Raw genomic sequence first — 12,828 nt, forward strand, 5'->3', positions numbered from 1 at the left:
AAATGATCCAAAATGCCTTAAAATGTACAGAAAGTGACGCAAAATCAAGTGACCTGTAAGTACCCTAAAATTAACTCGGACATAATGTTTATTCGCCCTCCAGTCAAAATGGATTGGACGTCAATGGCAGCCAAAAATTTAATAGTATATGAGCATAGAAGATGATGTTGATGATGATTTTAATTCTATGCCTATAATTACTACAAATCATCAATATTTGCTGAGGTATGCTTTTGAAAATCCTATTTTATGCTTGCCAAGCACGACATGCTACACAAATAAAACAGTGCTTAAAATGTGTGTGGTTTCTTTGAGTCTATGGTGTTTAAGCGAGGGATTAAATTAGGAAGAAAGCGAGGTTTCGAGAGAGTGACAACGCAGAGAAAGCAGGCGGGGAGGGGACGATGATGGGGAGGGCTTTCTGGACCAAAGCCCGCCGCGTCACACTCACCGTAGAGCGACACTGAGTTTACTCCAGTGCTGCTCTACTCAGGCTGCTGGTGCGGAGCTCCCCTTCGCTCCATCCATGTGCGTGCGTGTACATGAGGCTCCTCAGTGACTGTAGGTAAGTACTTGTTTGGGTTATCTTCTTTACACAACAGAACTTTCAGAGTCTTTTGTCTTCCTCCTACTTGGCATCTCGCCCTCCCAACATCCACCATTCCTTTTAATCATCCCTGATTTACCCTTTAATTTTATTTTGCTCTCAACAGTATCCCCCTTGCCCCAGACCACCACTCTGTGTTCCCTTTTAAGGAGCTTATCTTACCTACTTAAATAATATGAGGTCCAATACAAGAGCTGTTTAAAAAAAAACAAAAAACGATAGGTTTATTATTGTGATTGTTTATGATATTTTGAAACACATTTTGCTTAAAAAGTGAGCCAAACTATAGGGAAAAACTCAGAGCTGTTGAAACTACAACCCAAATAATCAACATATTTTTAAATCAAAAATTAATTGTGGAAGAATATGGCCCTGTATTTCTATTTATTTATTTATTTATTTATCTATTTAGTGTCCGTTCTTCTATTTTTAAATTATTATTATTATATATTTTTTTCCCCACAAATTAATAACTAGAAAATGCCAATTTTCATGGGTCACTTCCATCAATGGCAGCCAATGAGTTAACAAGGAAAAACCTGAAATTGCACCAAAAATTAATTGGACATGGCCGAAAATCTAGTTTCTAGTCTGTATGACCTTTTCTGTTTTTGATGATGCTTGTCTAAGCTAGGCTACGATACATCTCATGCAACTTTAAAAGGAGTTTTCCTCTGGGTGGGAGTGCGGGACTGAATGAGCATCAGCAACGAGTAGCAAGGCTTGTCCAAGGGTTAGTTGAACTTCCACATGCTAACATGTATTCAATAATGCAGGTGGGAGTAGAGCAGTAGAGGTAAGTTGATTTCATTACAAAACAAGTACCGGTACATCTGGCTTCAGATTTTGATCATCTCATGCAGTGGTAATACTTGCCCCACTACTGTCTCATCAGATTCATATGCCAGTGTGGTGTCTCACTCGCTCTGTCGTGGGGGTGCACACTCATGCACTTGAATGTTGCCAGGCCAGCTGGCAGAATGTAGGCCATGGCACTGCTGCACAATGACATGCACAAACACGGAAATGATCAAAATCCCATTTGGTGCAATGCAACTGTGTGAGTGTGTGCTTCAGTCCCATCTTAAGGATAATTTTTGTTTTTCTAGATAGTTCTAGATAGTCCTCATTTTCCTATTTTAATTTGGCAATTTTTTTGCGAAAAGTTGGCTTCCTATGACCAGGGTAGTTATTGTGGGGATGCTTTGCAAAGCAAAGCTCCCCACATATTATTCTCATATTTTTCTTAGATCCACTTTTTCGGCACACTGCACAGCCCACACGCTTTGATCGATTCAAACTTTTCCATCTTTGAAATAATCCAAAAATTCACGCAATGCAGTGTCTTTTTCGATTTCACCCCTCGCATTCAAAACTGTTTTTCTGTACATTTAATGGTAACAACCAGATTTTCAAAATGATTGTCCTACAGTTTCTTTTTCCCGATTTACACACACATGAAAAAAAATTCACGAAATCAAGGCGCAGAAAAGTTACCAGCATTACCATTTGGGCAAAAACATACGGTTCTGCCAAAGTTTGACAAAAACTTCCCATACATTGTCAATGCCTCCATCCATCCATCCATCCATCCATCCATCCATCCATCCATCCATCCATCCATCCATCCATCCATCCATCCATCCATCCATCCATCCATCCATCCATCCATCCATCCATCCATCCATCCACCCCCCCTAAAAAGTCATTGTTTTTGACCCCCCAAAAAAACTTGCCCCCCCCCCCCCCCCAAAATGCCCCAAAATCAACAGGATGTGACTGAAAGTCAACAGAAAGTGACCCAAAATTGACAAGAAGTGATCTGTGAATGTCCCAAAATCAACAGGTAGCAATAGGGTTTTAGTAAATACTGTATGTACAGTTTCACCAGAATTTAACAAAAAACCTTTGCATACGTTACCCATGCTTCAAAATGTTTTATTTTTGACAAAAAAAAAACCTTCCTCCAAATAACGCAAAATGGACAGAAAGTGACCCAGAAATTACCCCAGAATGAACAAGAAGTGACCCAGAAATGCCCCAGAAATCAACAAGAATTTACCCAAAATCAACAGGACGTGATTTAAAAATCAACAGGAATTTTATATACATTCAAGTTAGTTGAAAGTTACTTTTCCTTTGACTTTTGATCTAAAAAAAAAAAAACAAAAAAAAACAACAACAACAACCCATTGACCATTTTTTGCACCCAATAACAACGGTGTTTAGAAGTTGTTGTTTTTTTTTTTTTAATTATTATTACTTTAAATACAAGAACAACAAAACAGTCATTTTTGGGGGGTTCCTTTGTCCCAGTGAAATTGTCAGTTCATCTGCGTGGCTCCTTATCTTCTAGACGTTGACAGTTAATTACACAGTAGGGCTACAATAAAAGCCCTGCTTCCTTAACTTCTATTGAGCGTGTGCAAAGGCGGAACCCTCAAAACTATGTGAGTGGCAGCCAAACATTCCATATTTGCAGAAAAATGGCTTTACAATTGGTCATTTATTTATTTATTATTTCTTTGTGGGGGAATGGAAGAACAATCATACAAGCAAATGCTTAACATGTAAAGCATTAATCTTATTGATGAGTTTAACATATTGAAATCAAGGATACTGTAATTATGTATGCAAGTAATGAAGCAGTAGTACTCCTGTACTTTACTGCAGTGACACTTGTATCAGCGGAGTGAGTGCTCCTTGTATTGTAAATAATAAATGGACCAGGTGCTCCCTGCGAACACTTTACTTGCTGGTTTAGCGTGGGAACTTGAAGTACTCAACCACGCGGGTGCTGTGTGAGCAGATCTTTTCCCCCAGTCAAGTGCATATATTAAAAATGGCCTTTTAAAAATGTGAACTTAGCTGTAACAAACTTGGCTTAAGAAAGTCTCATCATTTAATGTTTGTTAATGGTGTTATAATAATGGTATTTATTAGTAAGTATGTCACTAGTAGACATCTAATCCATTTGAAGTGGGAAAAATGTCAGCAAATGAACGCCAACACTCCCACTTCAAATTGATTGGCCGTCCATCACTGTCAATGGCAGCTATTGAGTTGATATTTGAGAAATTTAAGACTTTTTTTTTTTTTTTCCCGAAGAGTTGGTGGATCCAAGAGCACAGGGTTCTAGTAGTTCACATGCCTACCTCACAGTTCTGGTTTAGTGATTTAATAGTAGGGACACTTCTTATTATTTTGGGGCATTTTCGAGCCCCTTCCTTGTTGGCCCATTGGCTCCCGTGTGGCTAGACACCCAATTCCTTTTGACTGACGGAATGTTCATTCGCCCCTTTCAGTCAAAAATAATTGGACATCTAGCGCCGTCAATGGCACTGCAAGGTGAGCATTCACAGCCAGTCCTCCCAGTTAAAATTAATTTGATGTGTATTGTTGTCAATGGCAGGCAAAGACTTACCGTAATTTTCGGACTATAAGCCGCTACTTTTTTCCTTCATTTTGAATCCTGCGGCTTATAGTCCAGTGCGACTTATTATTTGATTTATTTGGGTTAATAGGTAACACTTTATTTGACAGCGGTGTCATAAGACTTATATCGGTTATAATTATGAGATGACACTATCATGGGCATTACTGAATGCTTATGACAGATGTCATTAAATGTCATCCAGCAAATTATGTCACTAACTCCATTCAAAAGTAAGATAATTTACTGGATAACACTAAATGACATCAGTTATAAGCATTCATTAATGCTCATGACAGCGTCATGACAGTCCTATAGCACCACTGTCAAATAAAGTGTGACCAAATACCATAACTAGCAATTAATGAAACAACTGGGACAGTAACTGAAGAAATAATTAGCACAGAACATAAATTTTGATTGTTATTTACATCTGTAGCATTGCAATGCATGCTAGGAGGCATGTTAAATAACAACAGTGTTGACAGTAGGTGGCAGCAGAGGTTGACCTTCTCCCCCAAGGGAGCAGTGATGGCCAAATGAAGCTTGTTGAAGCAATGAACCAATTGGCTGCAAAGCTTCATGGTGGTTCCTTTGGTCTTAATAGTCGTATGATGCCGCTGTCAAATAAAGTGTTACCGGTTAATATCTTTTGGTGTAAATATTCCATAATACAGTGAGGACAGCTGCGGCTTATGGTCCAGTGCGGCTTATCTATGAACAAATGCCATTTTCGTTTCAAATTTGGTGGGTGGCGGCTTATAGACCCTACCCACGTGACGTCACAACTCCGCTCTCCTGACTGGTGCCGCCCACTTGTCCGGCAACACATCGTGTTGACCTGTTATGGCTACGTACATTCCTCCTATTTATGACGTGTTTTTCTGCTCGTTAACATTAATAATCAAAATGGTGAAGGCGTGTGTGGCGGTCGGTTGCAATAACAGAGAAGATAGACGGAGAAGACGGAGAGACTTGAAGTTCTACCGGATTCCGAGAGACCCGGAGAGAAGAGAGCGAGATGGGCTGCTGCAATTCGACGAGAAAACTGGGCTCCAAACGATTACCACAGATTATGTAGTAGTCATTTTATATCTGGTAAGATGCATTTAATATATATTTAGAGGGTTTTGGGCTGACAACCACAATTAAGATCATTGCTAGGCTAATCGCCGACAACATACACGTATGTATGTAGTGAGTGCTATCGCTAAACCATATAAACATTAAAAGCCCTAGCTCCATTGACAAATGACATGAAATACATTAGACTTGACAGTGGATGTTAGCAAGAACAAAAGATTTTGAATTGAAAATTTCGTAACTCACCTTCCGAGCACAAGATTCCTGCCGAATTTTCGTGTACGAGGACCTGTTTCACCCAACCCGCAACGTAGCATTTATAAGCCTCCAAGCTCTTAAAGTTTTTCAAACTTTTGTGAGAATAGGCTGATTTTGTGTGGACAAGATAGTTGTAAATATCAGGGTCAGGCAGAGACGGTGAAGGCAGCCGGTCAAAAATCATCGATTTAGGCATCAAATATGGATCTGGCGACTGTATAGAACGAAGCTTTTCCACATAACGCCTTTTATGCAACACATCCAGTGAGTTTACGGCATCAGAAAGCACCGGGTCTTCCATGAAATGCATTTTAAATTCCTCGATCAATTGAAACCAATGCTAATAGAGAGACAAAATGACGGACAAGTGGGCGGAACCATACAGCGAGCACGTGGTTTTATGACGTCGGTGGGTAGGCTCTATAGTCAGGTGCGCCTTATAGGCCAAAAATTACGGTAATTATGGGTCACTTGCTTGTTATTTTTACATTTCTGTAAATTTTGGGTCATTTTGTGTGCCTTTTAGGGCCAGTCTGGAGCTTTTACATATGCAATTATTTCACGTTGGACTCTCAATATTAATTTGTTTTCATTCGGTTTTGTCGTTTGATTATGACAGTACCAATAATCAGCCTCAGCCTGAGCAGGACTGTCTTTTCCCCCCTCTTTTCTTTTACGAAAGCCATCATGACATGGCTGACATGATGCTCCCCGGCTGTCTTCTGGAAATGAAAAGTGTCAAGCGTAGGCCGGCTGCACATGGCATGCCCGATAGTCATTGCAGTCTTTTAGTGTGGCGTCATGTTAGAAATGAGTCATTTTTTCAGTGGACGCTTAGGTCATACACAATCCAAAAGCCACAAAATAGCCGACAGAATTAATTTGCATTTTTGGTTCAGAGCTTTGTCATGTTTGAGATGCTATGTATTTATTGGCTTTTTCGCCAGCAAGCAGTGAACTCAAGCGTACTAGACTTCTGTATTAGAATATGGATGTGCCCTATTTTTTGTGCAACATCACTGTGGATTTGTTCAATAATACAAGAAAAGTAGTTAGCTTGATCTGGTTGTGCGTGGGTTTTTAGTGGTATTTTGGTTGGATAGTGCAGTACAGTAAATCCTTAGAAATATCGTTCTTCTTCAGCTCTAACAAACTCAACAGATGCTGTGTTATGTTTCCAGATGTGTCCCTCTTTGTGCAAGCCCTCAGGTTCTAGAACAGGAGAAAAAATAGCGTGTGTGTGAGTTTTGTTCTATGTTTAGTAGAGAAGCGCCCAAAAACAGTGGATGAAAATTTCTGGCCGAAATGTGACACTGCCGAATTTGAAGAACAAATTAGTTCAGCTAACAGCTACCGAAACCGAGAAATCCGATTAAATAAGTACATTTAACTAAAATAAGATACCTATATACAAAAATAATGCAAGTTTATGCAAATATTATGTGCTTGCCTTTAAATAAATCACACACATAATTTTTGCTGAGGTTACTTTGACGTTTTAGGCTTCTCAAATAACCTTTAATTTTTCTTGTTCTTCTACCAGTTCTTTTACTACTTCTATTTTCTGTCTTTTGACTGTTTAAATGTTGTACTGTTCAAACAAAAAAGTCCTAAAATGACACTTTATCTTCAGATCTTTTTGGTTTTTAACTGAGTAGTTGTTTTTCGACTGTTACGTATTGAAATGCTATTATAAATTTACCAGATATAATTTAATTCATTCATCCAAAAAATCCTTTCAAGTGAAAAAAAAGAAGTAATTTTTAGGATTAATATTGCAAAAATGTTATTAGTCAATAATTCATTTGATTATATAGATATATAATCACTTGCAATACTATTAACTCATTGGTTGCCATAGTAGATGTCCAATCCATTTTGAATGGGAGGGGCAAATGAACAAATGGCACCCAAATGAGTTCAGTATTAAAATGGGTTGGTCAACATAATAGCCCTCTAAAGGAAACCATAACTACAAAATTGAGTTTGATGCCCCTGATTTAATCGATTCATTTGCATTAATCTGCTTATTGATGTCAAAATGGTGTAGTGCTACAAGTCTCCGTTTTTTTAATCAAGAGTTTGTTTGTTTGTGGTTGTCGGAAGGTGAAAAGTGCGAGCGAGTGTCAAGTGGATGAGTGTGGTGTTGACAAGAGTCGAGTTGACTTGTTCATGCTGGAAGACTGCCAATGTCTTTATTTCTTTTTTTTTTTTTTTTTTTTGTCACCCTTCATTTCCCCCCTTTATTCCCTCCTATGTATACTTTTCCCACTGGCCGCTACCGACTCCTTCTGTTTTGATGTCATTCATGCTTCCAGCTGCTTCCACGCCATCATTCCCGATGTCCTAAGCAGACAAAAGGCTACACTTCTGGGCCCGACGCCAACCAGGTTGCCCCCGCTTTCGTTCCTTGCCGGACCCCTGAAGTTTTCCGATTCAGACGAAATCTTCTTTTCTGTTGTTGTTTAATCTTCTACATTTCCATGGTTACTGCAGCCTGGAGACTGGACCATGTACTGTGGGTTTAGCCCTAAATGTGTCCAAAAGTGATGTGTGTAATTTTCTTTTGTCAGTGTACATGGTCTTGGGCTGCAGTTAAACTTTGCAAGTACTGTAGTACTTAGTATTTCGAACATTTTTACAGCCTCTTTCGTCTTATTGCATTTCTTTATTTATTTATTTATTTATTTTTTTATGCCAGTCGTGGTGCTACCATTGCAGACTAAGGTGCCCTATGTTCCCATATTGAACTGTAAATAACTGATTATCAAATTTTGATATAATAAAATTAATAACTTTGATTTTCTTCGCGGTTCTAATTTGTCACGAGTAGATGTCCAATACATCTAAACTGAGAGGGCTGTTAGCGGATGAACAAGGGAATTTAAATAATTAGCTGCCATCGCCATTTTGACACCAATAAGTTAAAAAAAATACTGTAAATGGTTCTTTCTCTGGCTAAGATGCACCCTCCCACCAATTATTTTATCACTAGTTGACGTCAGCTGCCACCTTCACTGTTCAAATGGATTGGACGTCTTACCGCCGTCAATGGCAGCTAAATAGATCAAACTTGACAATCTGTTCTTCTTCTGGCCAAAAGGCTCCCTCCCACAAATTATTTGATCACAAATAGATATCCAATCCATTTGAATCGGGGAAAAAAGGTACAGTGGTATGAAAACATTATCTGAACCTTTTGCAATTTCTCACATTTCTGCACAAAATCACCATCAAATGTGAGCTGATCTTTGTCAAAATCACACGGATGAAAAAACAGTGTCTGCTTTAACCAAAACCACCCAAACATTTCTAGGTTTTTATTTTAATGAGGATAGGATGCAAACAATGATAGAAGAATAAAATTCTCTCACATGAACCATCACATTTAATATTTTGTGGCCCCTTCCTTTGGGAGCAATAACTTCAACCAGACGCTACCTGTAGCTGCAGATCAGCCTGGCACATCGATCAGGATTAATCTTGGCCCATTTTTCTCTACAAAACTGCTGAAGTTCAGTCAGATTCCTGGGATGTCTGGCATGAATGGCTGTCTTTAGGTCATGCCACAGCATCTCAATGGGGTTCAAGTCTGGACTTTGACTTAGCCACTCCAGAACGTGTATTTTGTTCTTTTGAAACCATTCTGAAGTTGATTTAATTCTGTGCTTTGGATCATTGTCTTGTTGCAGCAGCAATCCTCTCTCAACTGTCTGACAGATGGCCTCAGGTTTTCCTGCAAAACATCCTGATAAACTTTTGAATTCATTCTTCCATTAATGATTGCAAGTTGTCCAGGTCCTGAGATAGCAAAACAGCCCCAAATCATGATGCTCCCTCCACCATGCTTCAATGTGGGGATGAAGTGTTGATGTTGGTGAGCTGTTCAATTTTTCTTCACACATGACATTGTGTGTTACTCCCAAACAATTCAATTTTGGTTTCATCCGTCCACAAAATATTTTGTCAAAACTTCTGTGGAGTGTCCAAGTGCCTTTTTGCGAACATTGAACGAACAACGTTTTTTTCATACAGCAGTGGCTTCCTCTGTGGAGTTCTCCCATGAACACCATTCTTGCCCGTAGTTTTACATATAGTTGATGTGTGCACAGAGAAAATGGACTGTGCCAGTGATTTCTCTAAGTATTTAGCAGTCACTCTCGGGTTCTTTTTTTACCTCTCTGAGTATTCTGCGTTGAACTCTTGGTGTCATCTTTGGTGGACGGCCACTCCTTGGGAGAGAAACAACAGTGCCAAACTCTCTCCATTTGTAGACAACTTCTCTGACTGTCGATTGATGGACATCCAGACTTTTAGAGATGTTTTTTTATCCCTTCCTAGCTTTATACAAATCAACAATCCTTGATCGCAAGTCTTCAGACAGTTCTTTTTACCAAGCCGTGACGCACATCAGACAATGCTTCTCGTTCTTACCAGGTGAGTGTTTTATAGTGAGCAGGGCAGCTTTAAACCACTCATCAGTGATTGGGCACACACCTGACTTAAAATGTTATGTAAAAATTGGTTTCAATTGCTCTTTAAGTGTCCTTAGGCAAAGGGTTCACTTATTTTTCTCCCTTCTGTCATTGTTTGCATGCTATCGTCATTAAAATATGAACACACTGTAACACACAGACACTGTATTTTCATCTGTGTGATTTTTTTTGCTGCCAAAGGAGGGGCCACAAAAAATATGAAAACCTGGAAATGTTTGGGTGGTTTTAGTTGAAGCAGACACTGTTTTTTCATCTGTGTGATTACGACAAAGATCTGATCACATTTGATGGTGATTTTATGCAGAAATGTGAGAAATTGCAAAAGGTTCAGATACTTTTTCATATCACTGCATTTGGTGAAAAGGCGCCAACTCTCACACAGTTGATGGAGATGTGACAGAAAAGGGCGTGGCATTCTTGGAACGATAGTGGAAGGAGATTTGCCTTTTCTATAGGAAGTCAACTCGAAACTTTTGGAGAGGAAGAGGACAAAGTGACGAGACAGACTGTGAACACAGACAGTCTGAATCGGCAGTGAGGCGAAAATCCACATTGTGGCCCGTGTGCTGAATGCGGCCTTTATGAGCGTTAGTTAAAAGGGACACATGAAGCGGGAGTATCCTGTAACCATGGAAACCCTCCCAGGAGCCCTGTGACGGACGGATAATAGAGTGAGAGAGGAGTTCCTTTTCTCTTCTTTTGCCCTCCCTCTAACTTGTTCACTCCTCCTCTCTTGGGCACTTTGGTGAGATCCTCGCATCTTGAGGGATTTTAACCAAACTCCGCATTGTCTTGTTTTAATCTTTTTTTTTTCTTTTTTTTCTCGGGAGAAGTTTACTTCCTAGTCGTGCCGGGGTGCTCAGGCCTTAATTACCCTCCCCTCACCGGAGTCACTTTTTTATGGCCCCTCAAAACTATTTTGGAGACTTTTGCATCCAGAAGGTGGTTTTGTGGAAGCAGAAATGTGCTCCAAAGGCACAGTGTCAGCCCGTGATTCCTTTGTCTACATTTCAGAGGCTGTGCTGTCGAACCATGGTGCTGCCCCTGAGACACACCGACCTGAGAATATGCAATGCTTAACGGTGAGTAGTGCACCTTTCTTTGTTTACGTAAACACCTCATCCATCTACTTTGCTTTATTTTGGGTTAGTAGTCCTTAGTTTTTGCATATGTGCGCAGTCACGAAGGCCGAGAGGAATGACCCCTGACAAAACAAACTCATCACGCATAAACACACCCTCGCTAACTATCGGTTGCATGAGTTCCGTGTTATACATTCCCAGCCACCATGGTAACTAATCGAAATTTTTCTTTGAGCCTTGAGTGGCGAATGGAGCAAAAAGAACATGACAAGAAAGAAACTAGAAAATATACCTATTAGGGCTGCAGCTATCGAATATTTTAGTAATCAAGTAATCGACTGAAAATTCTATCGAGTAATCGGATAAAACATATATATTTTTAGGTGAAGAGCAATTATGAATATACATGAGAAAACAAGACAAAAAAAAAGACTAATTCACTGCTTTCACTCAAAAAACTTTTAGATCTTATTAAAAAAATAAAAATAAATAAATAATATATATATATATATATATATATATATATATATATATATATATATATATATTTTTTTTTTTTTTTTCTTACCTAAAAATGCCATTACGCTTGATAACACACATCACTTAAATGTTAGGATTTTTTCCCACGTGTTTCAATTGAATTTCTATTTGTGTCAAGCTATTTTTAAGTTCTAGTTAGGGTTAGTCTAAACTGTAAGTCCTGAGAGGATTTTGAGTTTTTGCAGTGTTCAAAATAAATGTATGATACAGGCTGTATTAGAGCACATTAAGGACCAGTGCTACTTGTTTTATCCAGCAATGACTACTGAGCTAAAATTGATAGTTAGCATTATTAAGTATTTATTTTACACCCTCATCACTCCACAACGCGATGTTATGTTAAAGCCTGAATGTAAGACACGTCAGCCACGCATCGACAGTGGTCATAATTAATAGAAACCTAGCCCTCCGCAGGGCTAACGTTACGTGAGCTAGTGACACTAATGTTAATCTTATTTATTAGCGCTTAGCGCTCTACTGCTTTAAGATGGCGGCTGTTTACTAACGCCGCTGACTCGGTTATTTCGCATCTAGTTCAACATACATGTAATTTCTATGAGACGCATCAGACGCTACCTGCTACCAACTTAGCATCATGCGGGCTAGTTTTTAGCAACGTCGGCGTCTTTTGTAGCGGGTGTCGGCTGCGGTAAGTTTTTTTGCTTCTTCCTCTACGCACGTGACATCAGCGCGTTGTCCCGCATTAAAAGTAGCCGGAGCAAAACGTGATGCTTAGAGCTGTCAAAATAAACGATTACTCGAGCTGGATAAAATTACTCGGATCAGTTTTTAAACTCAAGTTACTCGAGTTGCTCGAGTATTCGTTTCAGCTCTAATACCTATGCTTGCCTAAGGATGCCAAGCTGATTGTTTGCATGTGACTCTTATTGTACTGTGCGTTATGGAAAACGTCTCTCATCAAGGTATGGGCCATTTTGTATTACGATATTGATATTTTTGAATTAACAATAAACTGACTTGCCACAAGTGTTAAATGTATCAAGTACTGCTGCAACCTAAAAGTGTCCAGTGTGAACAGAGATAGCAGAGGAGCAATTTTTCTCAAATGTAAAGATATCTTATTATCTACTAATACTTGTAACGAGTGGTTTTGACTTTTAAGATCGCTGTTTCTTAAGTTAGCGTCATATTAATAATAAATAAATGTTTGCCGTCAATGGCAGCCAGTGAGTTAACTAATTGCAGAATTATACTGTATTTAGGAGTTTCCAAGTAGAGAGTAGACTTCTGTACATTAGGAATTTGCCAGTAGGGGGCATGTATGCATGACACATGGACTTATTGATGCCTGTGTTACCTGTAGGTTAA

General features: G+C 39.2%; 1 protein-coding gene across 4 annotated transcripts in view; it reads left to right on the top strand.

Moving 5' to 3' along the window:
- The first annotated feature begins 448 nt into the window (after window positions 1-448).
- The window catches only part of rgs3a (regulator of G protein signaling 3a), a 196,483-nt gene continuing 184,103 nt past the window's right edge, over window positions 449-12,828 (top strand). Inside the window, exons 1-2 of one of the 4 annotated variants that reach the window (XM_057819522.1) lie at window positions 449-565; window positions 10,892-10,959. In XM_057819522.1, the coding sequence (XP_057675505.1) occupies window positions 10,945-10,959 (15 nt within the window). In that variant the 5' untranslated portion in view covers window positions 449-565; window positions 10,892-10,944. Of the gene's footprint in view, window positions 566-7,116; window positions 7,772-10,568; window positions 10,960-12,828 lie in introns of those variants that run through there. The other 3 variants (XM_057819524.1, XM_057819523.1, XM_057819521.1) reach the window with 3 other exon arrangements.

This window comes from Corythoichthys intestinalis, chromosome 17 (genome assembly GCF_030265065.1).
Source record: "Corythoichthys intestinalis isolate RoL2023-P3 chromosome 17, ASM3026506v1, whole genome shotgun sequence".
NCBI classification, from domain to species: domain Eukaryota; kingdom Metazoa; phylum Chordata; class Actinopteri; order Syngnathiformes; family Syngnathidae; genus Corythoichthys; species Corythoichthys intestinalis.